This window comes from Mastigoproctus giganteus, chromosome 4, assembly GCF_048544385.1.
Source record: "Mastigoproctus giganteus isolate SK-2022 chromosome 4, ASM4854438v1, whole genome shotgun sequence".
NCBI lineage: Eukaryota > Metazoa > Arthropoda > Arachnida > Uropygi > Thelyphonidae > Mastigoproctus > Mastigoproctus giganteus.
Window position 1 is genome coordinate 197,048,600 of NC_143578.1, and position 27,627 is coordinate 197,076,226.

Below are 27,627 nucleotides of genomic sequence, written 5' to 3' on the forward strand. Positions count from 1 at the left end.
TTATTTGTAAAGTTACAATTGCAAACTACAAAGTAAGCAATTTACATAGACATTACGAAATAAGTCATCCCCACTTTTCAACTCAATATCCACTCAATTCAAAATTGCGAACAAAGAAACTTAAGTCCTTGCAACAAGGACTCTTGTCTTCTTTTAGTCACGAAGATGACAGAGCAAACGAAGCTAGTTTTTTGATAGCCTGGAATATTGCTCGTGCCAAACGTCCATAAGAAGGAGAATTTATTAAAAGAAACTTGGAAGTGGTTAAAGTTTTGGATCCAGATAATACAAAACTGCATAAACTGATCGCACAGGTTCCTATGTCACGCCGTACAACTGAGCGTCATACTGGTGCAATTAGTAAAAATGTTGAAAATAGTTTGATGTGCGATTTGAAAAATTGTACAGCATTTAGTTTACCTCTCAACGAGTCTACAGACATTCAGGATGTTCCACAATTTGCCATCTTTGTCCGCTATATGTATCTGCAGACGTAAATGTGAAGGAAGAAATGTTAGACCTAGTAGCTCTTATCGAAACAACTCACGGTATCGATGTTAGAAATGCGCTTGATGAAGTAATGAACAGGTTTGAATTTCCTCGTGATAAACTTATAAGTGTTGCGACTGATGGAGTGCCTGCAATGATAGGGAAAAACCAAGGTCTCATTGGTCATTTAAACAACGATCCTACAATTTCACATTTCTTACCTCTTCACTGCACAATTCACTGCGAGCATCTCATAGCGATGTACTTCAAATACGAAAATGTGTGGAAGATTGTTTTGCAGATTGTGAATTTAATTAGAACAAATGCCAAAACACATCGTCAATTTAAGAACATTTTAGAGGAGTTGCGAGTGAATGACAAAACAGATGAATTGCCCAGTGATTTATCCCTATGGTGTGTTGTAAGATGGCTGTCAACTTAATGTTTTGAGCCATTTTGTGTAACTCCTAAATCCTATCATAACATTTACAAAAGAAAATAGAAAAAAATACCCAGAATTAGGAAATGAAACTTGGCTTTCTGACTTAATGTTCCTTACAGACATTATAGAACATTTGCAACCACTTAATTTGGCTTTACAAGGAAAGGAAAAAATTATTATTGATTTGTCACAAACTGTATTTAGTTTTGAAGCTAAACTTCGGCTTTTTGTGTACGATCTTAAGAACAAAATATTTAATCATTTTCCACGAGTAAAAGCAAATATAATTAATATCAAAGAAGAAAAGTTAGATGAATACAAGGAAAAACTGGAAGAATTGCAAGCAGATTTCAAACATAGGTTTGAAGATTTGAAAAGTTTGAAATCTATTTGTATATTTTGTGAACCCATTTATTTGTGATATTATTGAAGATGGATTTCCAATTTCTGAAATAATACTTGTTGAAAAAGAGGCTGGGGAATTGGAGTTATTAGAGATGAAAGAGGATCAGGCATTGCAAATGCAGCACAAATCTACTTCTATAATTAAATTTTGGAAACTCGTGCCAGAATCAAAATATCCACATTTAAGGAAAGCTGCTTGCCGTCTAATTTCAATTTTTGGTACAACATATTGCTGTGAATCTTTGTACTCCACAATGAAGTTCGTGAAGTCGAAATATCGTTCATAGTTGACCAATCATCATCTCATTGAATTGTTGCAAACAGCTTTAACAAATTTTACATCAAATTTCACAGATTTGACCAAAGGTCTTCGTTAAATGTTATACTTTTTATTAATGCATTTTTATTATTAAAATTTTGAAATAATTATTTTGTATTTTCTTTCTCTTAATTATATTTTCTTATATATGTATGCTTTACATAGCACTTAAGACCTGTGTAGAATATGTAATCATATTAATTAAATTAAATTAAATTAAATTTGAATTTGTGTATTTAATACTATGTAACTATGGTGTGGCTCTTTATAATATATGAAAAACTGAATGTGGCTCTCACTGACCTCATGCGTGCCCACCTCTGTCTTATACAAAGGAATAATCATTTCCCTATCCTGGCTAGCAATTTTTTTTTATTAAGTAACCTAAATATTCTCTTTTGAATGGAATATAAAGGCCTGAGAGAGGTTTTGTGGGCACCTCCAAAAAGTGGAAACAATTTTCCATGGTAGGAGGTATTTACAGTGTGACTAGCTGTTCAGAAGAAAAGTAATGCCAAGAGCGAAAGAGAAAACTCAGTTTTTCAGATACAGAGTAAGCAATATTTGTGACGTGATTATGCAGAGAGAGAGAGAGAGAGAGAGAGGGGGGGTGAGGGGGGAGAGGGGGGGGAGAGAGAGAGAGAGAGATCAGAAGTCAGGGTATACCCTAATAGTGGTATATACCTCTATAGATCATATATTCTAATAGAGGTATATGATCATGCCTAGAAATCGGACTATCACTGAAGATAAGCACAGGAATAGAATTCTTTTTGCTAGATTTAAGACAAGACTGAGTTTTAGAAGGATTGAAATCAACTAAGTTATCTTTGCCTCACTGGAGAATTACCTGGATAGCATTTAAGGAATTGTTAGTGGGTATTAGAGAAATTGAAACTGTATGTGCAGGGCAAGATTTGAAGGTGGAATGCAACAAATGATGCATCCCACCTTCCAATTTGTTCATTAAGTAACCTAATTTGTTTATTAAGTAACGTGCTATTATCAGCAAAACTACAGATAGGATTTCCAGTCAATGGAAGAAGGTCATTAATGTACAAGAGGAAAAGAGTGGGAGAAAGAACTGAACCTTGGAGGACACCTGCATTAGTAGAGAAGTCAGAAGACAGAGAGCCATCACCCACAGTGAGCGGTCAGAGAGAAAACTGGATACCCAAAAAACCATAAGATGAAAGGTTATTTAGAAGACCTTAATGCCAAACACGATCAAACACCTTTGAAACGTTAAGTGCAACTGCTTGATCTTCACCAAACATTTCTTCCATTGAATTTGCCCAAAGTAACAGTTCATCGCCAGTGGATTTACACTGACAGAATCCATACTGGCAATCATTGATCAGCTGGATGGTTTCTAGATAGTTTTAAGAGTTCGCAATAAATTGATTTTTCCATTACTTTAGAAAGAGCAGCAGTAAGCGCAATTATAATTATTGTTGGATAATTATAATCCCTCCTCTCCAATTATAATTGGAGAGGAGGGATTTGTCAACCGTTTTTAGCAACTGGTTGGATATGATCAAATTTCCAAGCAGAAGGGAAAACACCTTTGGAAGAGGAAAATGAAAAAAGGCGACACAGAACAAGAGTAAGCTCAGGAGCACAGGTTTTGAGAACAAGTGTAGAAATACCATCAGGACCTGGAGCTTTCTTAGCACTGAGATTGTTTAAAATCCTTCTGATATCCTTTTGAAGGAAAAGTACAGGATACATTGAATGGAGTGTACAGGGAATTGTAGAAGGTGGTTTTCCAAGATCATCAATACACAAGTTGGAAGAAAAGTATATGTCTTTGGCTTCAGTGGTAATAGATTCATTTGGTTTTGACCAATGTGAGAATAAAGATGTGCAAAAGTTGAGGCCAATAACTTTAGCAAAAGACCAGAATGTTCGACTACCATTTGGACAAGAAGCAAGTTTTCTACTCTAGAAATTTGCCTGTTTGAAATTTAGTCTGGACTGATTAAAAACTGCTTTACAATTGTTGCGAGCTTTGTTGTTGTCAGAAAATGAACCTGGATATTTGGGTATAAGCCGATTACAAAATGTAACATTCTTATCTTGGTCAGCTTCAGCACATTTACTGGAAAACCAAGGTTTAGATAAGGGATGAGATTTTAAGGTGGAGGGTGGAATAAATGATTTCATCCCTACGAGAATAATTTCACTGACATGATCTGACAAGCATTGACATCGGAAGATTTGAAACAGTAATCCAACAAAAGAAAAGAAGAAAAGAAATTGCAGATCATCACATTTTGAATTCCTGTAATGCCAAACAACATGAGGTTGAGAATGGACAGAGAGAAAGGCTCCATTGGAGAAGAGACCATCACCAAATTGTGATCTGAGATGCCTGCAGGACCACTCAACTCGACTGACTGAGGACCTCAACTTTAAGGGTTTTTTGTCAGAAAAAGATCAAGAGTGTTGGTTGCATGGTTAGAACTGTCTAATAGTTCTAACAATCTGTGCAAGGTCATTAGTAATTGCAAAAGCCTCAGCATCTCGATCAGCTGGGTCTGTATGTCTAGAAAATGGAAGCGAGCTGGAGTTCTGAATATTAAAATCACCAAGTAAAATTACCTCACTGTTAGGAAAGTTGGACTGGAGAAAGTGATTTTCAAGGAGAGAAAGTCAAAGAGTTCCAAGTGATTAGTGGAGTTGGGAGAATGATGGAGGGAACAGATGAATTTTACAGAATGTGATAGAGAGATTTTAAGCCTGATAAGATTGAAAAGAGGAGATTCCAAATTACCAAGTCTATGACAGGGAATATCAGAACGGACATATGCACAAGTACCACTTTTAAGGTGAAAGGAATCATACAGCAAATAATTTGGGTAACTGAGATGGGCAGTGGTTGAATCAACTGATAACTGAAATTCTATCAGAAAAGTTCATGGAGTTTGGCAGACTATAAGTGGAAATCGAAATCATTCCAATTGGAACCCAGACCAAGTATATTTGTGAAATGAATGAGGTGTTTGGGAGGTTTAGATCTTCTCACAGATAAGTTATTGTTATTTGTTTTTTTTTTTTAGGAGCATTAGCAACTAAGGCCATATTTCTCCGGGGATATGCAGTGGTCATTCCCTGACCTTTCTGCATCCTCCGTATTTGGTGGTCACGGGCTTTAACCTTGGTCTAATCAAGAAGTGTGTGCTACGCACTGCTGCTCCTGCCCACCTGGCTACGAAGGCACCTCACAGATAAGTTTATTCTATTAGTTTGATATTAGTTCATGATATATTCAGTAGTAAGAAAAGGTGGCAAAGGTATGCTCTATGAAGTAATGAAATTTTTGGATTATGCCGTACAAGAATATGCCCAGCTCCCCGACATAAAGTGGCCTTGACAATATTCACTGCATATACACTACTTGGACTCCCTCCAGTCACTATCTGGCAGAATAGAGGCGGTGAGAATATACTAGCTGATCTGGAAGCCTCCTAGAGAGTTACCAATAGGTTTGGTCTGGTGGACTACCTAGCTACAAGCCTGCGAACACCGTTTAAGAGCTGTATTCTCAAAATGTAAGGAAGATTGGATCTTGCCATGATGTTCGTCATAACCTCAAAAGACATCAATCATACTGCAGGTGGAAGAGATGGGAGGGTTGCCATAGCTTTGCTCTGAAGACTAAACATGGGTTTCATTAGCATTAGCATTAGCAGAGGCATATGATGCAAGAAAGCAAGCTTATTCAGCATCAGACAAAAAAAAAAAAAAAAACCCCACTCCCATTTCACCCCTCCGTTCGTTCGAAATACCTGTCAAGTTGAGCTTTAAATTTGTTTAGGCTATCAACTTCAACAACAAGTGATGGAAGTCGGTTCCACCAACCAACCACCCGCTGGCCAAAGGCAAATTTCCGCACATCTATCCGACATCCGTCCTTCCTCAATTTGAATTTATGCCCTCTGAGGTGATTATTCTGAGAAAGATGAAGAATCCCATTGGCATTGAGCATGCTCAAACCATTCAAAGCCTTATACACCTCTATCAGATCACCTCGCCGGTGCCTAGTCTCCAGACTCTGTAATTTGCAAAACTTAAGCCTTTCTTTGTAAGAGCAACCCTTTGTTCCATTTACTAATCTTGTTGCCCTTCTCTGTACCCGTTCCAGCAGCTCTACATCCTTGAAATGAGGCCTCCAGACCTGTATACAGTACTCAAGATGTGGCCTTACCATTGCCTTATACAAGGGAATAATCACCTCCTTATCCCTGCTAGAAAAATTCCTGTATATCATTGACAAGACACCATGAGCTACTCTTGCAGCTCGTCTGCACTGCTCAGAGAACTTCATATCTGCCTGCACAATTACCCCCAGGTCCTTTTCATTCTCCACCACTGTCAGTGTAGTACCGCAGAGTTGATACGTTGCTCTGGGGTTACTGTTTCCCATATGCAGCACTTTACATTTGTCGATGTTAAACCTCATTTGCCACCTCTCAGCCCATCTGTTCAACCTTTCCAGATCCTGTTGCAGCAGCATAGCATCAGTATTGTCCTTAACGACCCTGCCAGCCTTTGTATCATCTGCAAACTTGGACATTAAACTTGATATCCCATCATCAATATCATTCATAAACACCGAAAACAACAACGGACCCAACACTGAACCTTGAGGAACTCCACTAATAACATTAGTCCACGTTGAGCAGTGTCCATTGATTACCACTCTCTGTCTTCTGCCACTCAACCATCCCCTTATCCATAGCAGCAATTTGCCTCCAATGCCACACTGCTCCAATTTGTGCAGCAGTCTTCCATGTGCAACAGTATCAAAAGCCTTTCTAAGATCCAAATATATAATATCAAAGTTATTCCCTGCATCCAGTTCTTTTGTGACTACATCATAGTATCCAATCAAATTGGTCAGGCAAGACCTGCCCTTAACAAAACCATGCTGTGTCTGAGCTATAACTGAATTCTTGTCTAGATGATCCTGCAGTGCTTCTTTAACCAGTGCCTCCATTAATTTACCTGGAACAGAAGTTAAACTAACAGGTCTATAATTACTTGTGTCAGCCTTTGATCCTCCTTTGTGAATTGGGGTTACATTTGCACATCTCCAGTCTATGGGTACCTCCCCTGAGTCCAAAGAAGCTCTCATAATTATGGCTAGGGGTTTGCATACTTCCTTTGCTGCCTCCTTTAATATAACTGGATAGATCCCATCCACCCCAGGTGCCTTTTTTATGTTTATCCTCAACAATCTCTCCTCCATTTTCCTCTCAGTTATTACAAAATCATCCAGCTCACTGCCAATGTTTACTTTACCTACATCATTCTCCTTCCTGAATAACTCCTCATGCGTGAATGTAGATGCAAAATACTCGTTTAGATTGTTAGCCACCTGAGCAGGATCCTCAACTGTTGAACCATCAATATCCAGTGGACCAATCTGATTCATCCCTTTCCTTTTCGAGTTCAAGTATGTAAAGAACTCTTTTCTGTTTTTCTTTGCATCCTTTGCCAAGGATTTTTCATAGTCTGCCTTTGCCTGCCTAATCTCCTTTGTGACTTGGTTACAGACCAACTTATATCTATCATAGGCTTCCATGTCACCCATTAATTTGTATGTATCCTATGCATTTTTCTTCTCTGCCACATGTCTCATTAGTTCAACTGACAACCATTTAGGCCTAAACCTTGAACAATATTTCTTAGTTGGTATGTAAAGCCTGGTAGCCTCCAAGATTAGTTCCTTGAATGCTTCCCATTTTGAGTTTGCTGTTGGTAACATCATCAGTTGGTCCCACTGTATAGAATTTAAATACTGTCTCAGACCATCATAGTCGGCTTTACGAAAACAAAAACCCTTCCCTTTACCTCTGATGGTAGTTACCTCCTTGAGTAAATCCCACTTCAACACACTGTGATCACTGCCACCTAGTGGTTCATTTATCTGCAGGTTCTTAATGCATGAAGAATCACTACTGATAATCAGATCAAGAGTATTGCTCCCTCTTGTTGCCTCAAGAACATGCTGATGTAGAAAACAATCATCCAATAAATCCACAAAAGCCTTGCTAGTGTGCGAGTGACCAACCCACAAATTCCAGTCAATATCTGGGAAATTAAAGTCCCCCATTATAAGACTCTCTGATTTACTGGCCCACTCTATTTCCCTGTACAATATCTTATTATACTCATCAGAGTCATTAGGCCTATAGCACACTCCTACTCTCAATTTTGATTTCCCTATGCTTATGTCACACCAAACTGACTCGACGCCGCCCTGTCCATCGATGTCGACTGGCTTCACTTCCTTGGACTTTATGTGTTTCTTAATTAATAGCATAACCCCTCCTCCCCTCCTGTCCTGTCTATCCTTTCTATACACATTGTATTCCCCAAATTCCAGTTCCGCATTACTTATATCTGTGTGACACCACGTCTCTGATATCCCAACAATATCTGCCTTTGATGTTTTGAGCAATACCTCAAATTCATCAAATTTATTTACCAAACTCCTAGCATTGGTGTACACGCAGGTATACATGCACCTGTTTCTATTCTTAGCTACCCTAACACAACCCATGTGTTTACTTGTACCGCAATGACTACCAGCAGTCTCTGAAATATCCTGCATCTTGTTTTTCAGACTTCTGCTCATTTCAATAGAAGCAGTGCAAGAATCACTTCCACCTCTGCCACTGGCTACTGTTAATCTATTAGTCCTTGTATCCCCCCCCAACTAGCAGTTTTCCGACCCACCTAACACTGCCTCGACAGCATCAGCAAAAATTCTTGCACCCTTTCTATTTAAGTGTATCCCATCCCTGTAGAAGCAATCTCTCCTGTTAACAAGTACAGTCCAGGCTGAAAAAAATTCTACCCCTTGAGCCTTGCACAATCCCTCCAGGGCCGAATTGATCGACAAGGCTCTTATCATATACTCCCTCCTATCGTGTCTGGGCAGAATTGCAGACACTTTCAAGTTCAACCCTAATTCACGGCTTTTTTTCAACAGTGACCTGTACTTGCTAAGTAATTCCGCCGGTCTCCTACTCTTAATATCATTAGTGCCAACGTGTACAACTATATCACCTTTTGTGCCCTTAAAAGATGATATCCGCTCTACAACGTCATCAACCTTTGCCCCTGGCAGACATACCCTGGTCCTATTCCACCTATCCTTTTTACAATATTTCATATTCCCATATAACAATTAATATCAATGAATTCCTATATATATCACTGACAAGACCAATGAGCAAAGTGGTGGTATTACACTGGATGATGAGAGTCATTACCACCTAGTATAGTACACAGGGGTTATACCCAGGGTCACTAACAGTCCCACCATCATGAAGATGCAAGCAGAGGATTTGGTTGTTGCAGAATAACCAGACTTTGCCAAAATTCAGCTCATCTGACTCAAGTGTCACTTGAATATCAGTTCCATTAGCATTTTAGACTCCCAAGCCCAGCTTGTCAAACCTGAGAGAATGTCTGTGACAACTTCAAGGACCACATTTTGTTAATCTTGTAGCGTCCTTTTAAGAAGTTCATGGACACCCAGATTGAGAATCACTGGTCTAATTTTAATGAAGAAGAGTAACAAGTCATTGATAAGCAATGGATTATTCAGAGTTTCATGATTTTTACATAAAACTCAGAAACTGAAATAATAGGACAGTAGAACCACTAACCACTATGGCTATAAAAAGGGACTAGTAAATAAATATTTTTGATATTTCTTCTCTTTCTTAGGCTACACAAATTAGGATGTGACAGATTTAAATTAAGCAAGAAGTGATGCATATAAATAAGATTTACCAGATATGTCAAGTGATATTCCCCATTAGTAAATTGGCAGTACTGAGACTTCTGTTTCTGATGAGGCAGTAGAATATATGCAATTGGATAGTGATAATAATCCAATACAATAGCATACTAGCATACAATTTTTTGAATTACTGCTACATATGAACTTTGTAAAACATAAATGAGTTTTTTGGGTTTTTTTTTTTTTTTTTTTTTATCAGTAACCTTGTGCTCCACCTATTTCTGGATCTCCTTCTCCCTTTTACATATTTCAGTCTTTGGAGAAGGCCAAATGGTTCTGTCTGCATTCACTGTGCAAGTGCTCCTTTGATCCACAAGAGGCAAATACAGCTATTCCCCTGCACTCTCTCTTTGCAAATGACCAAACTTGTGGCATTTGTTAACATTGTGTTGGGTTTGACTACTCTTGGACTATTTCTTCTTCTTCTTCTACTGTACTATTTATCAAGTCAAATTCTGTTATTAGCCCTTTTGAATAGTTCAAAGTTGTGTGTGTGGAGTGACTTTGACTGGTGGAACCCTCAAATACTGTGGAACTGAGCAACATTAGTGAGTGTTTGTAATGGAATGTTTCAATAGATCTCCTGACTTCAATCTGCAAACCATTTGAGGCATTCCTTCTATAGTCTCTAGGCACCTTTATATAACAAAGTGCAAGAATTTACTTTGATCAGTCAGGGAATGCAAAATAAGGAAATTAGGACTGTGGAATTGGTTTATATCAGACCTTCGTCTTTTTGCACTGGGAGTGCAACTGCCTTTTTGTTGTCTGTCTTTCGAATCTGAGTCAGAGAGATTAACCTGAGCTGGATTTTAGTGTTCTATGACTTCTCCTTTTTGGCCCTGTTAGTGTACACTTTTCAAGGGTTATCGACCCTCCCCAGTTGGAAGTTAGTGGGTTAGTGATTAGTCTTGCTTTTGTTAATGAACAAAAAAGAAATTAACAGAAGATGATTTTCCTTTGGTTTTGGTTGCTTTCCCTTAGACTTTATTATTAAAGAGAGATCTGGTTTTAATATCTTTTTAAAGTTATAGTATTGTATTCTATATGGAGCTCACTATAAATCACAGTAGAAATTGCTTAGTCACTAAATTACTTGGCACTTGGGGCCATCTTGACTAACATTGAGTGATGTCTACTCATAAGTTTGAAGAACCATAGCTAAGAGCAAATGATTTCACTTTACATGTTAGGGATTACCAAATTATCTGTTTTCTTACAGGCACTAAAAGAGAGACAACTGCTTTTCAAGTTTTCATGAAAATAAAAATAAGTATTACCATACTCGAGTCAAACTACTGTACATATTTTCCAATTAAAAAATGTACAGTAGTGGAGTACATCCTATAGGTTGAGCAATACTGGTATAAAGAATACAAAATAATAGAAACAAATGTGAATATAGGTATAAAAACAGTAAATCAACTCATGTTACCTTGTAAATAGTGAAGTGGGAACTCTTGGTAAGGTTTTACAATTTTCCCTCTATAAAATTTACAGCCAAAGTGTTCTGTCTTCATAAAAGTAGCATATTTCGCTATGCCAATTTCATAAGGTGAAAATTCAATCCAGTCTAGAAACAAGAAAAAATTATAGACTATAAAAAACTGTTTCCTTCTTTTATTCATTTGAGGGTAATAAAAAATAAATAAATTACTTCATTTAATACAAAATAAGAATGCATAGCTTCCTTTTAGAATGATGAACAGAAGTCACTTTTCTGTTAGTAATGATGAAGTATAGTATTACTGTTGGTTGGTTGATATGTTGTTTAATGGCACAAGGGCTGCAAAGGCCATATTGTGCCTGATTCTATTTGGTAGTGCAATTACCAATTAAAATCTGTAAAATAATCCCGTCTGCTTTAAGAAATAAAAGAACTCAGCTAGATTTGCATTGTCTCCAATCAGGTGGGGTAATGTCAAAGGTTCTTGCAGATGTGAAAGCGATTTGAAAATTTTGTTTCGATAATTATTATAATGATTGCAATTTATTAGAATATGCCTCACCATAAGTGTAGTCTGACAAAATGTACAAATAGGCGGATCTTCCCCCTTGAGTAGATAAATATGGGTTAGATACGTATGCCCAATACACGTCCTACCAGGATTACCTCCTCTTGCCTATTTGATCGCATGCTTGATGGCCACAACTTAGGTTCCTGTTTAAGTTGAAGCAGTTTATTGCCGCACTGAGCCTGCCAGATTTGCAACCATTGCTCTTCACACACGTTTTTTATGACTGATTTGTAGTCTGTATATGGCACTTGGTAGTTAGGAGATCTTGCAATGATTGGATGTTTAGAGGCTTGATCTGCGTATTCATTTCCTGTACATCTTTGTACAGGAAATGAATACGCAGGAAAAAGGCTAAGGGTTGCAAAATGCATTTTGCAACCCTTAGCCTTTGTCCTAAGGCTAAGGGTTGCAAAAATGCATTTTGCAACCCAGTAATCCTAAGAATAATAGAATATATATTCCTTTCTCTGATTTCTGATATAAATTTCACTCAAATTGTACCTTTTTTCCATGGCTTGATTCACAACTTTTTCAGCTTCTTTTTATGACTTTTAGATTTAAATCAGTTACGTGCCTGATTAGTTTTCAGAAAATCACTGGTGTTTAGCTCAGATTTCTAATCTGCGATAGGATACATGATTTTACTGAGATGCAAGTATGAATTCACATATCACCTACAGCTCAAGAGAAACGAAGCACAGAAATGTGTTGATGAACCTCCTTTTTGTGAGGTGCTATAATAATTACTTATAACACACAATGGTATCCCAGAGTACAAAAGCTCATATAAGATGTGCATCAAGGCTGTAATGCAAAAAAAATTTTAGAAAGAAAAAAGTATGGTATTTGGATAAATTTGGTAATTTTAATATAATATTACCATTTTTATTAAATATTTAATACTTTAAACTGTTAACATGATGTATTAATAATACAAGTAGGCATTATACATGTACACAATTAACAATACAATACAAGCATACATAAAAAAAAAAATATATATATATACATATTTAATCATTCAAGAAACGAACAATAATAAAATGCAAGATGTGTGAATGTAAAGGTAGGAAAAGTGTCCCGCTAGATTAATGCCATAAAATTATTGATTAAGCATTATATCGGTCTGTAAAACAATTACATCAGTATGTAAGATAAAAATATCTCCAGGGCTCACATTTGGTGAGTAAGGGCTTGGCACACCCAGAGTCCTGAGCTGGATATCATCCCTCTTCTCTTTCTTGGTGATTCTCTTCTACTTCTGACTCTTGTTTTCTTTCTCTCTCTCAGGGTAACTAAGAACTTTTTTTTTGGCTGGTGCAGCAAAAGCCTCAGTCTTCCTTGCACCATATGGCTGCTGCTAATAATAATAAAAGGGGCACGATGGCCCAGTGGTTACGACACTGGACTACCAGCCTGATGGACCCAGCTTCGAGCCCTTCTTCGGCAGAAGCCAATGCAGTTCCATCACGGCGGAAGACTGGTATAATAATAGCAATAAATTTGAATAATAATAATAATAAATAAATAAATAAATAATAAATAAAAAAAAATTAAAAAGTTGCAAAAGTTGCTCCAGCGGACTCTACTTTCCCCAAGGTCAGAGTGACAGCTAAGGAAGATCTTGTGTCTGGTGTCACTCCCAAGAACCAGCATTGCCACTGGACATAATCTGAAGCTAAACAGGTCCACCTCCATAGATGGATGATGTTGAAGAGAAATAATATTCATACTGCATCGAGTGTGGTGCAGGATAAAGTGAATCGCATTCAGGCTTTAGGAAGAGGCGTTGGTCCGAAAAGTCGGAGATAGTCTCCCGAGGATGAGAGTGGAGAGCAAGTGGCACGGTGCCCCATATGGCTACCACAAGAGAATGGCAAGACCATCCAGTCCACCACTGGGAAATAATACCTCATGACATGGACGACAATGGTACAACACTGGAGACCATCCGCACAGCAGTATACTGTGCTGCTAAAGCAGCCACTAGGATTAAAGGAGGAGAAATGAGAGACCAGCAGCAAAAGAATTGAAAACACAAGGAACCACCAGCTTGGGAAAGAAGACATTGGCAGAAGACAGAAGAATTACAAGTCAAGATAGGCCAATTCATCCAGTACCAATGGGGTAATAGGAGTAAAAAATTGATTGGAAAAGTGAAGAGCATCTTCAAGAGAGATAGAAACCACACCAAACATGAGACCAAAAATCAGAGAATAGGAGAATACTTGGACACACTGAAGAAGAACTGCCTCACACTGAGAAAGAGACTCCCAGAGGAAAATAAACAACCGAATCTTTGATGAGGACCAAAGAGCTGTTGTTGTTGGTGTAGAGGTTTTTCGGCACAAGGGCAACTGAGGCCAAAATGTGCCTATTCAAATATTTGGAATGGTACCGGAGTTTGCCTTATTTGTTATTAAATATATTCATAAAGTCTGATTTGTTTTAGATAAGCGAAAAGCTCATCCAGATTGGCAATGTTTCCCAATAGGGGGTTAGTGATAAAGGTTCTTGCATTTGTGTCAGAGAAAGGAGGGTATGTGTGTGCCCTATGCGCAATCTTGCCATTATTATAGCCAGCTGATGATATTCTTCGTGCCTGTTTTTCCTCAAGCTCGAGCTTCATATTTGTGGTTCTTGTTTAATTTCAAATAATTTATTGTTTACCTGTGTCTTCCAAATGTTTAACCATTGGTGCCTACAGATACGTCAGATATGTTTTAGTAAATCTATATAGGGTACTTGGTAAGATGGAGGTGCGTTGCTCTTTGGGTGCTTGGCTGCCTGGTCTGCTGTTTCGTTACCTGATTCCAGCATGCCCTGGAATCCAACAGAAACTTATGGTATGATTCAGATTCCTCATATGATTTAGATGAGACCGGATTTCTTTTACTATGGGATGTGGGGTTGAGAAATTGTTACTTACTGCGGAAAGCGCACTTCATATCTGTCTCAACACTAATATTAAACTATTAGTGTTGAGACAGATATTGATATTGTATACAGCTAGGTGGATTGCATAAAGTTCTGCAGTATAACTGCTACATTCAGCCGGGAGAGATACTGTAAATGTGGGAAAGACTGCTGCAGCACCTACAGCATCATCTGATTTTGAGCCATCAGCATATATTAAGCAGCTCTGCACATTGCTAGAGGCATGCCCTTCGTGCAGTTGCTTGATGTAACAGCTTTCCATGGACTTTTTTCCTCACTGTTGGAAATAGGTATCACAGTAAGGTGGGTTTGAGGACCAAGATAGATCCGATATTTTGGTTTCTTTGAGCGTGTTTTCAAAATGAACATTCCAGCAATGCATCAAATCTTGTAGTCTAATACCAGTTGGTCTATTTTCAGTGGGTTTATTTTATAGAATGTTACCTTTTCAGGATTGAAAAGTAGCGGTTGATTCGGATGATCTGGAAGGCTTTAAATCCTGGCTGCATAGGTGAGGAGTAACATTTTCCTTCTGAGGTGAAGTGGTGGTTCATTTGCCTCTATATAGAGACTTTGGACCGGAAATTAGCATTAGCATTTTAGCATTAGTAGAGGCATACGATGCAAGAAAGCAAGTTTATGCAGCATCAGCCAAAAAAAAAAACCCTTCCACTTCACCCCTCCATTCGTTTGAAATACCTGTCCAGCTGAGCCTTAAATTTATTTAGGCTAACAACTTCCACAACAAGGGATGGAAGTCTGTTCCACCAACCAACTACTCACTGGCTAAAGGCAAATTTCCGCACATCTATCCTACATCTGTCTTTCCTCAATTTGAATTTATGCCCTCTCAGGTGATTATTCTGAGCAAGAGGCAGTATCCCATCAGCATTAAGCATGCTCAAACCATTCAAGGCTTTGTACACCTCTATCAGATCACCTCGCCGGTGCCTAGTCTCCAGACACGGTAATTTGCAAAACTTAAGCCTTTCTTTGTAAGAGCAACCCTTCGTTCCGTTCACTAACCTTGTTGCCCTTCTCTGTACTCGTTCCAGCAGCTCTACATCCTTCTTGAAATGAGGCCTCCAGACCTGTATACAGTACTCAAGGTGTGGCCTGACCATTGCCTTATACAAGGGAATAATCACCTCCCTATCCCTGCTAGAAAAATTCCTGTATATCATTGATAAGACACCATGAGTTACTCTTGCAGCCCGTCTGCACTGCTCAGAGAATTTCATATCTGCCTGCACAATTACCCCCATGTCCTATTCATTCTCTACCACTGTCAGTGTAGTACTACAGAGTTGATACGTTGCTCTGGGGTTGCTGTTTCCCATATGTAGTACTTTACATTTGTCAATGTTAAACTTCATTTGCCACCTCTCAGCCCATCTGCTCAACCTTTCCAGATCATGTTGCAGCAGCATAGCGTCAGTAGCGTCCTTAATAACCCTGCCAACCTTTGTATCGTCTGCAAACTTGGACATTAAGCTTGATATACCATCATCAATATTATTTATAAATACAGAAAACAACAATGGACCCAACACTGAACCCTGAGGGACTCCACTAATAACATTAGTCCACGATGAGCAGTGTCCATTAATTAGCACTCTCTGTCTTCTGATGTTCGAAAAGCTCCAAGAGCAGTGCGAAGAGCACTGTGCTGAATTGTATTCAGTCTTGTAAGTACAGTTTTTCTAGCTGAGTCATATACTATTGAACCATAATCTAGACGGGACCTGATGAGCGAATGATACAAATGCAGGAGAGTGCATCTATCTGCACCCCATGCCATGGCAGAGATGGCTCTGAGTATATTGAGTTTTTTCAAGCAGAGAGTTCTGAGATAAGTTATGTGCATGGAAAAATTAAGTTTAGTATCTAATATTAAACCTAAAAAGCGGATATTGCTGGCAAGAGGGATTGGTTGGATTTTTAATTTAAGTTCAGGCTCTGGATGTAATCTGCGCTTTTTACAGAAATGAACTGCAATTGTCTTTTATTTTGACAGGGAATAACCATTTTGTACAGTCCATGTCTCTAACTTATTTATGGAAAGTTGTAACTGTCTCTCTATACTGTTAATGGTTGGTGAATGGCATAATATAGAAAGATCGTCAGCATACATATATATTTCTACGGTTTTGGGAATATTCTGCGTCATGATATTTAGTCTAATTGCGAAGAGAGTAGGACTAAGTATAGACCGTTGAGGCACCCCTTCTTCTTGAATAAAATATTGTGAAAGTACATTCTGGTGACAAACTTGAAAATTTCTGCACTTGAGAAAGTTCTGGATGAATTGAGGTATGTGTCCTCTCAACCCTAGGGTATACAGCTCTCAAAGAATGTCATACCTCCATGTGGTATCGAATGCGTTTTCAATATCTAAACTCACCACTACCAGATGTTCATTTTTAACATATGCATTCTGAATGTTAGTTTCGGCTCTTAACATAAGGTCCAAGCAGGATCTGTTTTGTCGGAAACCATATTGGTTGATATTTAGTAGCATTTTGCTTTCTAGTATCCATTTTAATCTCCTATGTATCATTTTTTCTAGTGTTTTACTCAAACAGCTGGTTAGGGAAATTGGTCGGTAGTTTTGTGGAAGTGATTGATCCTTTCCTGGTTTTTGAAATGCAAGAATTACAGAATGATGCCATGAGGAAGGATAAACACATTTAAGAAATATCCGGTTGTAGAATACTAGTAATAATCTTAAAGCTGTATTATTTAGGTGTTTAAGCATTATATAGTAGATTCCGTCCGGTCCTGCTGAGCTGTTTGCTGATCTGTTCAGAGCTTCTTGGAGTTAGCTAGGATGAATGGTTGATTATAAGGAAGGGATTGGGTGGTGTTGAAATTTAATTTATATTTTTCTGCAGAGGTTTTGATTTTCAGGAAAGGATTGTCGTACGCTGAAGCTGATGATATTTGACTGAAGGTCTCTCCAACGCCTATTTCCTTTGGGGAGGACAGTTCTCGTCCATTCTTAATCAAGATTGGAGCAGAAAAGGGAATGCACTTATTATTTAATTGTTGGATTTTCTTCCATATTAGTCGACTGCTGGTATTCTTTGTGATGGTGCTGGCAAATGTTATCCACGATTCTTTATTGGATTGTTTTCTGGTTTTTCGTGCCCGTGCCCTTTTGTTTTTTATATAAAATGAGGTTGGCTGTTGTAGGAAATCTACGAAATAGGTTCCAAGCTTTATTTTTTTTCTCGTTTTGCACTGTTACAGGCCTCATTCCACCAGTGTTTTGCATGTCTTTTTTGGTTTGCAGAGGATTGAGGAATTGCCTCAGAAGCTGCTGCCAAAATTCGTGCGGTGATGTGCTCTGTGACTTTATCTATTGGTTGTGTTTTAATAAATTGATCATCAAAATAAACACAGAATGAATATTTTGTCCAGTTCGCTTTTGTGAATTTCCATTTTACTCTGTAATCTGGAGAGTGGGATTGTTTTGTTTGTATTTTACATATAATTGGAAAATGATCGCTGTTGTGTGGATCATATAAGGTTGACCACTCCATACTGGGGAACAGTATGGGAGAACAGATTGACAGATCAATTGCTGAAGTGGAGCCTGTGGGTAGATGGACATAAGTGTGATGGCCAGTATTTAGCAAGGTTAACTGCTGTTGATTCAGTAATGTCTCTATCATATGTCCTCTTTTATCCATGCTTGAAGATCCCCACAACGGGTGATGCCCATTGAAATCTCTAAAAAGGCAGAAGGGCTCTGGCAATTGTGCTACAAGATCTTCTAGTTCTTTAAGCATGAAAAGTCTGTTTGGTGGGAGGTATATTGAAACAAGAGTTAGTGTTATTCCAAGTGCAATACGCACAGCAACAGTTTCTAAGTCAGTCTGTAGAGAGATAGGTCGAACTGGGATTTTAGAGTTAACTAGTATTGCTACTCCTCCATGTGCGGATTTTGCAGTATTCCTGTCTTTTCTGTACATTGTGAAGTTTCTAATTGAGAGAGTTACCTGTGGTGTTAAATTTGTTTCTTGCAGACAAACACTCACTGGATTGTACTTATTAATCAGGTCATATATATCATCAATATTGGCTTGTATGCCTCTGCAATTCCATTGAAGTATGTGCTGCAATACTTGCTTTTAGGAGTTATGTTTTGATCTGTCTGTTTTTTTGAAGCAGTTTGTTTGTAACGATCTGATTTATTTCTGTCTTTTTTGGGGAAAACCGGTCTCTTTCTGCATTCATGTGTTCTTCTGCATGAAGTTCTAATATAGTTTCTTCTTGGTCAGTTTTGTTGTCAACATCCATATGTATAGGGAATTGTTTCTTGGTCTGAGCATGATCTGTTGGTACTGTTTTTTCTGCTTTTTTTTGTAGTTTCAGGCATGTTAGGCGGAACTGAAATTGGAGTATTAATTCCTTGTTCCAGTTGCTTGTGTTTGGCAGGTTGTGACTTAGCATTAAGCACAGACCTGGCCCAATCTGCAAAAGAAATGTTTGGAGGGACTGCAATGTCAGTTTGAGTAGCAATAGAATGATTGTGTTGGGTTGCTTGTGCATATGTGCGTTTCGGCATAAACTGCATGATGTGCTTTTTGGCTTTCTGATACGTTACTTTGTTTTCTGTTTTGTATTTTTGTATTTCTTTCCCCACTTTCCACATTTCATAATTTTTTGAATATGCCGGATGGTTTGAATATGCCGGAAGAACTGTCCAGAACTACTGGTACAAGAAGATCGCTTGCACACACACAAGCATGTGGCAGAGCAGTCCACCAGAATGATAAGCTACCCAGAAACAATCCCAAAGTTTCTCACTCAAGGAATTGCATATCTGAAGCCTAAAGACAATGATACAAGAAACCCAGGGAAATACAGGCCAATCACCTGCCTCCCAACGACATACAAGATCCTGACCAGCTGCATAACCAAGAAGATATCAGACCACTTGGAGAGCCAGAACATAATGGCTCAACAGCAGAAACGATGCAAGCGGATGAGCAAGGGATGCAAGGAACAATTAACCATAGATGCCGCAGTTATAGAGCAAGCCTACAAGGAGTGCAGCAACCTGTATCCAGCCTACATCGATTACCACAAGGCCTTAGGCTCAATGCCTCATAGCTGGCTAATAGTGATGTTGAAGATCTACAAAGTCCATCCAATAATGACAAACTTCCTAGGAGCAATGATGGAGAAATGGAGTACCACCATTATGGGTGAGACCATCACAGCATCACCAATCCCCATTAGGAGAGGAATCTGTCAGCGAGATGCGATGCCCAGAGTCCACTGTGGTTCTGTCTAGCACTCAACCCGCTATCCACCAGGCTCAACAGCAGCAAGTATGGCTATAACCTCAAAGAAGGAAAGAAGAACCTGATATATATGGATGACATCAAGTTCTACACTGCAACCAAGAAGCAACTTCAGCAACTACTCCAAATCACCGAAAAATTCAGCAATGATATCAGGATGGAATTTGGTCTAGACTGGTGCAATCGATGGATTGCACCAGTGAAAATTAGTTGACAGGAACCACCAGTTTGATAAAGAGATTGAAGCCACGACATAGGGAGAGACCTACAATTAACTGAGGATGATTTAGACTCAGCAGTTACAGAGCAAGGAAATCAAGGCCTGCCTGACTGAAAAATACCATCACAGACTCATAAACCTGCTGAATGGAAGGAACACAGTTAAAGCCATAAACACGTATGCAGCCCCAGAGCTAACAAACTCCTTCAGGGTCATAGATTGAACTAATGCCAGGTTGGAGTATATCATGAGTTTGTTGTTATGTTTGTTATTTTGTTTTTAGGAGCATTAGCAACTAAGGCTATATTGCTCCGAGGATATGCGATGGTCATTCCCTGACCTTTCTGGATCCTCCGTATTTGGTGGTCATGGGTTTGAATCCTGGTCTAATCAAGAAGCGTGTGCTATGCACTGCTGCTCCTGCCCACCTAGCTACGGAGGTGCTGTATATCATGAGAAAGACAAGTACAGTGATGACCAAGAGCCACCAACACCACCAGACATCAGCCGTGGAGAGATTGATAACAGCTCGGAAAGGGGGTGGAAGGAGCTTGATAGAACTCATTGAGCAACAGGAGTGTCAGATGACATGTGTTGATGATGCACCTGGCTTCAAAAACGATCCAACACATCACTGCAGGATGCAAGGTAATCACCCAGACCAGGGGTTCTCAATGAAGGGGATGATATCACCCCCAAGGAAGGAAAAATTAGTTTTTGAGGGGCAATAAAAAACACGGAAATTAGAATGGTTTGTGGCCCTCCAAAGATTACCCTACCCAACAACATCTTATTCCTTAATATTTAATTTCTCTCATTGGGGTTTCCTTTCCTCTGGAACAACTGATTTTTAATATATAGGTACTGTATATTATATTAGGAGAGAATGAAAAATTTTGATAAAAGGAAGATAGCGGGCATGATTTAATTCAACCACATTTGCTTTTCATAGGCATTAAATGCCTAAGTGCTTTCAGAGGTAATGTCTCCCCAATCCTTGGGGAGACATTATGGAGGAAATGTTTCAGTTTGGTCTATTGTTTCTACTTTCTAAGTGACAATTAGTATTGATTTATTGTTTCCTTGTGGAAATTATACACTTAATACCGTTGCACATGGAAGACTACTGTACAAATTGCAGCAGTATGGCATTAAGGGCAAGTTGCTACAATGGATAAAAGGATGGTTGAGTGGGAGAAGACAGATTGATAATGAACAGATTCTGCTCTTTGTGGACTAATGTTAATAGTGGAGTCCCCCAGGGTTCGGCATTGGGCCCATTGTTGTTTATCAATGATATTGATGAAGGTATATCAGAGTTTAATGTCTAAGTTTGCAGATGATACAAAGGTTCACAGGATTGTTAATACAGTAATGACAGTACACTACTGCAACAGGATCTAGAAAAGTTGAGCAGATGGTCTGGGAAGTGGCAACTGAAGTTTAACATTTACAAATGTAAAGTACTGTATATGAGTAGCTGTAACCCCAGAGTAATGTACCAACTGGGTGGTACTACCTCAGAGTAGTGGAGAATAAAAGGATCTGGGGGTAATGGTGCAGTCAGATATGAAGTTTTCTGAACAGTGCAGACAAGAGAAGCTCATGGTGTCTTTTCAATGATATAGAGGAATTTTGCTAGCATGGATAAGGAGATGATTGTTCCCTTGTATAAGGCAATGGTCAGACCATACCTTGAGTACTGCATATAGGTCTGGAGGCCTCATTTTAGGAAGGATGTAGAGCTGCTGGAACGAGTACAGGGAAGTGCAACGAGATTGGTGAGTGGAACAAAGGGTTGTTGTTACCATGTAAGGCTTAAGTTCTGAAAATTGCAAAATCTGGAGACTAGGCACCTGCGAGGTGATCTAATCTAATTGAGGTGTATAAGGCCTTGAATGGGTTTGAGCAAGTTCAATGCTGATGGGATTCTTCTTCTTGCTCAGATTACTGACAAGGAGACAAATTAAAATTGAGGAAAGACAAGTGTAGAATAGATGTGCAGAAATTTGCCTTTAGCCGGGGGGGGGGGGGTACATAGTCAGAACAGACTACCATCTGTCGAAGAGGAGGTCGGGAATTTAAATAAATTCAAGGCAGAACTAAACATTTGAGGTGGATAAATGGGTGAAATCAAAAAGTTTTTTTTTTTATGGCGATGCTATATAACTTGCTTTCTTGCATCATATGCCTCTGCTAATGCTAATGCTAAAGTTGTTTATTTTTGATCCACAGTGCTTTTGTGAATGACATGAAAGTTAAATAACAATAATTTATATATTTCATTTTTAATTCTTTGTATTTATTCAACCCATCATCAATCATGTCAAGTGCTGAAAATAAAAAGTATCGATAGTATCTAGATAAATATCCAACTTATCGTTTTATTGAATTCCCATTCGACTAAAGACAGCCAATGTGTCTTATGTGTAATAGTTCTTTTTAAAATGAGGCTATGAAACCATCAAGCTTTCAGATCACTTAAAAAGAAAAAAATCCTTTTAAATTTGACAAACATATTGAATATTTCAAAATTTAAAACACAATTTTTAGCAACGTAACACTGCTATTTCCTTTACGAAGGACACACAAACAAATGACGATGGAATGATTACATCTTATAAAACTGAAGAAATTATTGCAAAAACTGGTAGTGCTCATACAGTTTCTGAGACTGTTATACAACTCAAATTAGAGACACAGCATGGTTTTGTTAAGGGGAAGTCTTGTCTGACCAATTTGATTGGATACTATGATGTGGTTACAAAGGAACAGGATGCAGGGAATAACTTTGATATTATATACTTGGATCTTAGAAAAGCTTTTGATACTGTTGCACATGGAAGACTGCTGCACAAATTGGAGCAGAGTGGCATTGGAGGCAAATTACTGCTATGGATAAAGGGATGGTTGAGTGGGAGAAGACAGAGAGTGGTAATCAATGCACACTGCTTTTCTTGGACTAATGTTATTAATGAAGTCCCTCAGAGTTCAGTGTTGGGTCCATTGTTGTTTTCTATATTTATAAATAATATTGATGATGGTATACCAGGCTTAATGTCCACGATTGCACATAATACAAAGGTCGGCAGGGTTGTTAATGACACTAATGACAGTACGCTGCTGCAACAGGATCTAGAAAAGTTGAGCAGATCGGCTGAGAGGTGACGACTGAAGTTTAACATTGACAAATCAAAAGTACTGCATATGGAAAGCAGTAACCCCCAGAGTAATGTATCAACTGTGTGGTACTATACTGTCAGTGGCAGAGAATGAAAAGAACCTGGGGATAATTGTGCAGGTAGATATGAACTTTTCTGAGCAGTGCAGATGGTCTACAAAAGTAGCTCATGGTGTCTCGTCAATGATATACAGGAATTTTTATAGCAGGGATAAGGAGGTGATTATCCCCCTTGTATAAAGCAATGGTTCGGCTACACCTTGGGTACTGTATACAGGTCTGGTGACCTCATTTTAAGAAGGATGTAGAACTGCTGGAACGAGAATAGAGAAGGGCAATAAGATTAGTGAATGGAACAAAGGGTTGCTCTTACGAAAAAAGGATTAAGTTTTGCAAATTACAGTGTCTGGAGACTAGGCACCTGCGAGGTGATCTGATTGAGGTGTATAAAGCCTTGAATGGTTTGAGCATGCTGAATGCTGATAGGATTCCTCCTATTGCTCAGAATAATCGCCTGAGAGGGCATAAATTCAAATTGAGGAAAGAATGTTGTAGGATAGATGTGCGGAAGTTTGCCTTTAGCCAGTGGGTGGTTGATTGCTGGAATAAACTTCCATCTGTTGTTGTAGAAGTTGATAATTTAAATAGATTAAAGGCAGAACTTGACAAACATTTGGAGCAATGGGATGGGTGAAATTAGATTTGTTTTTTTTTTTTTTTTGGCTGATGTTATAGAAGCTTGCTTTCTTGCATCATATGCCTTTACTAATGCTAATGCTAATTATTGAAATTTCAACAGTGATACATCAAAATCCTTCCAGTATTTTCAAAGCATTGCCACTGAGCAACGATTCAATTTGAAGATGAATTGATGAGATGTCAGCTAACATTGAAGAACAGCTAATTGACAAACAAAAAATGAGAAAATTTTCTAATCAGATTGATGAATTCACAGTTACTGACAATAAGGCTCTTCTAATGGCAAATGTTCGTTATTTCGAGGATGATTGTAAATTGCCAGAAGAGATGTTGTTTGTAAATTCTATAGAAACTGACTGTACTGGAGCATCAATTTTTGCTGCTGTAAAAACATGGTTCGATGAAAAACGAGTATCATTGGAAAATTTGTTGTCTGTGCCACTGATCTGATGGTACTACCTCCATGGTTTAACAGCCCACTTAGAGGAAGTATGTCCCAAAGTTATTGCAATACACTGCATTGTGCACCGACATCATCTGGCTGCAAAAAATATTAGTCCAGTTCTTTATCAATCTCCCTCTCAGTATAGTTATTAAAACCATCAATAAAATAAAGTTACGTATAGCTACTGCACTCCCGCTCCTGCCCACTCGGCTACGGAGGCCGTTTTTTTTTTATAGCAAATATGATATGCTGTGTGACCTTTTATGAAAATTTTGTGTTGATAATGAAGAACTATATACAAGGCTTGTTTTACATACAGAAGTCAGATGGCTTTCTAAAGGAAACTGTCTAAGAAGATTTGTAAATCTTTTTGATACGATAATTAGTTTTTTAGAAAGTGAAGACAGATTTAGCAGAGGAGATTAGCAACCACAAAAACAACGTATACTATATGGCTTGGATTTTTCGAAAACTTAATGAAGTATCACTTCTTCAAGGGAAATTGATTGTGGTGACAGACTGCAAATGTGTATTAAAAGCCTTCAATGAAAAACTGGAAATATTTTAAAGCAATTTAATGAGAAAACAATTTCACAGTATGCAAGAGTTAGCTGAAATTAATGAATCTCTCACTAAGAATGATCTTAAGAATTATTCAGATCAGCTGTGTTCTTAAAAAGGTGAAATGAAAAATAGATTTTCAGATTTATTTTCTTTTGAACTGAAACCATGGATGTTAGATCCAATTGGAAGCAATTCTGGGTCTGCTAGTGAAGAAATTCAAGAAGAACTCATTGAATTAAAATGTACTGAAGAATGCAAATATAAATTCTAAAAACAGGTGGAATGGCTGAGTTGTGGGGATCAAAAACAACTAAATTTTATCCAACGACGTGACCTGAAATGGCCCAAGCACTTCTTTGTTTTCCAAAGTCTTATATGATTGAAAGTGGTTTTAGTTCAGTAAATAAAATATTAACAAAGGAAAGAAACAGAATTGATGTAGATTCAAGAGGAGATATTAGAACTAACTTTTCTAATATCATACTGGACATTGAACTTTTAGCTAAGAAGAATCATGCTCAGGGATCCCATTGAATAAAAAGAATAAGTATGAAGTATTTTCTCGTTTAAAATTTCATGGGGGGTGATTAGGAAAAATAATTGTCTAAAAAAGCCCTAAATAAGGGGGCAAAATTAAAAAAAGGTTGAGAAACACTGACTTAGATTGAGTATGCTCATCGACATGACCAGGTAGCCAGTATAATACATCAGAAGATAGAAAGGAAATACCAGATAATCAAAGAAAGTGTACCATACTACAAGTACAAATCCCAGGCGGTACTAAAGACCTCAACCCACAAGTTGTACTGGAACCGCACCATAATAACGGATAAGACAATCTCGTACAACAGACCAGACATAACTGCTATGGACAAGAAGGAAAAGGCTACCTATCTGATTGACACAGAGGAGCCCAACACTGGCATTCTCCAGAAAACCCATGAGGAAAAAATCAGGAAGTACATAAACCTAAGACAGGAGATCAAAGAGATGTGGCATATGCAACAAGCAACGACCATCCCAATCATCGTATCAACACCAGTAAGGTGCCAAAGACCCTACAAATCAACCTAGCAGCAATAGATCTTCCAGCCTACAAGGAACTCCAGAAAGTCACAATCCTGAACACCTGTAGGACAGTCAGATAGTTCCTCAATCAACAGTAACACTAAACATAACCACCCTGATAGCAATACACGTCACTAGGTGGAACCCCCAATCAGGGAGAAATAATATAAAAGCAATAATAATAATAATGGTGCAAACTGGAAGCCATCCACACAGCTCTATACTGTGTTGCCTTTGCAGCCACTAGGATTAATGGAATTATCTTATCCGTTATTATGGCCGCGCCATAATAACGGATAAGATAATCCCGCACAACAGACCAGGATTATCCTATCAGCAAAGCGTTTCTTTTTAAGCCCAGCCTTCCTTCACTGGTAAATAACTTAAATAGCTTAAATATTTGTTCACCGGTAAACACTCCACATGTAAATTATGGTTGGTTCTCATTTAGTGGAAGAAAGGGACTTGGGAGTTACAATGGTCAGAAGTGAAGTTCTTCAAGCAGAGGTGGGTCAAAAATTCTTACCATGAAAAACTTGTAGTGGCCTCATACTAGTGTTTATGGCCAAAATCACACCGGCTTCCAGCCCACCAGGGTTTTCCCATTAAGTCTTATGGTCAGTCCGCCTCCATCTGCAAGCATTGTAGACTGGTTTCAAGGACAGTCCATGGTGTCCTATTGATGATTTATCATACATTTGCTAGCAGAGATAAGGACATCATATTCCCATTATATAAGGCTATTGTTAGACCACACTTGGATTACTGTGTTCAAGTCTGGAGACTGCACCTAAAACAAAAAAAAAAAACTTCTTGAAAGGATCCAAAGATAGGTAACTAGCTTGGTGAGGTCAGCAAAAGGGCACTCATACAAGTAAAGACTTGATTGAGGCATTGAAGGTTCTGAGAGGCAAAAGTAAAATGAATGAGGACGAAATTTTCACTGTTATAAATGATTCAATGTTCAATTCAATTTTCAATGTTATAAATAAATAACTGCAAAGCACTGCGTATGGGAAGAAGTAACCCCAGAGAAAAGTACTGTGTGGTACTACACTTAGGGTTGTAGAAAATGAAAAAGATCTGGGAGTAATTGTGCAGTCAGATATGAAGTTTTCTGAGCAAAATAGACAGAGCAGGTCATGGGGTATTGTCAATGATATACAGTAATTTCACTAGTAGGGAAAAGGAGTTGATTATCCCTGTGTATAAGGCAATGGTCAAGCCACTTGAATACTGTGTACAGGTCTGGAGGTCTCATTTTTGGAAGGATGTAGTGTTGCTTGAGCATGTACAGAGAAGGACAAGATTGGTGAGGGGAACGAAGGGGTCCACTTACCAAGAAAGGCTTAAGTTCTGCAAATTGCAGTGGGTGGAGACTAGGCACCTGTGCGGTGATCTGATTGAAGTGTATAAATCCTTGAATGGGTTGAGCACGCTGAATTTAAGCTATCAACTTCGATCTGTGGTGGAAGTTGATAGCTTAAATAAATTCAAGGAGGGATTGGATAAACTTTTAGAGGGAATGGATGTATGAAATTGGTTTTTTTTTTTTTTTTTTTTGGCTGATGCTATATAAGCTCATGCACCTTGCTTTCTTGCATCACATGCCTCCATTACTGCTACTACTACTATTTCTACAACTGTAGCACTAGGGACCATAAATTCAAGTTTCGGGGGGGGGGGGGGGGGATGTTTAGACT

General features: G+C 38.4%; 1 protein-coding gene across 1 annotated transcript in view; it reads right to left on the bottom strand.

The window, feature by feature from the left end:
- Positions 1–27,627, bottom strand: part of LOC150087309 (cytosolic phospholipase A2-like) — a 218,438-nt gene that overhangs the window by 150,598 nt on the left and 40,213 nt on the right. Inside the window, exon 4 of the mRNA XM_090371974.1 lies at positions 10,913–11,050. Coding sequence (XP_090228100.1) covers positions 10,913–11,050 — 138 coding nt within the window. The remainder of the gene's footprint in view (positions 1–10,912; positions 11,051–27,627) is intronic.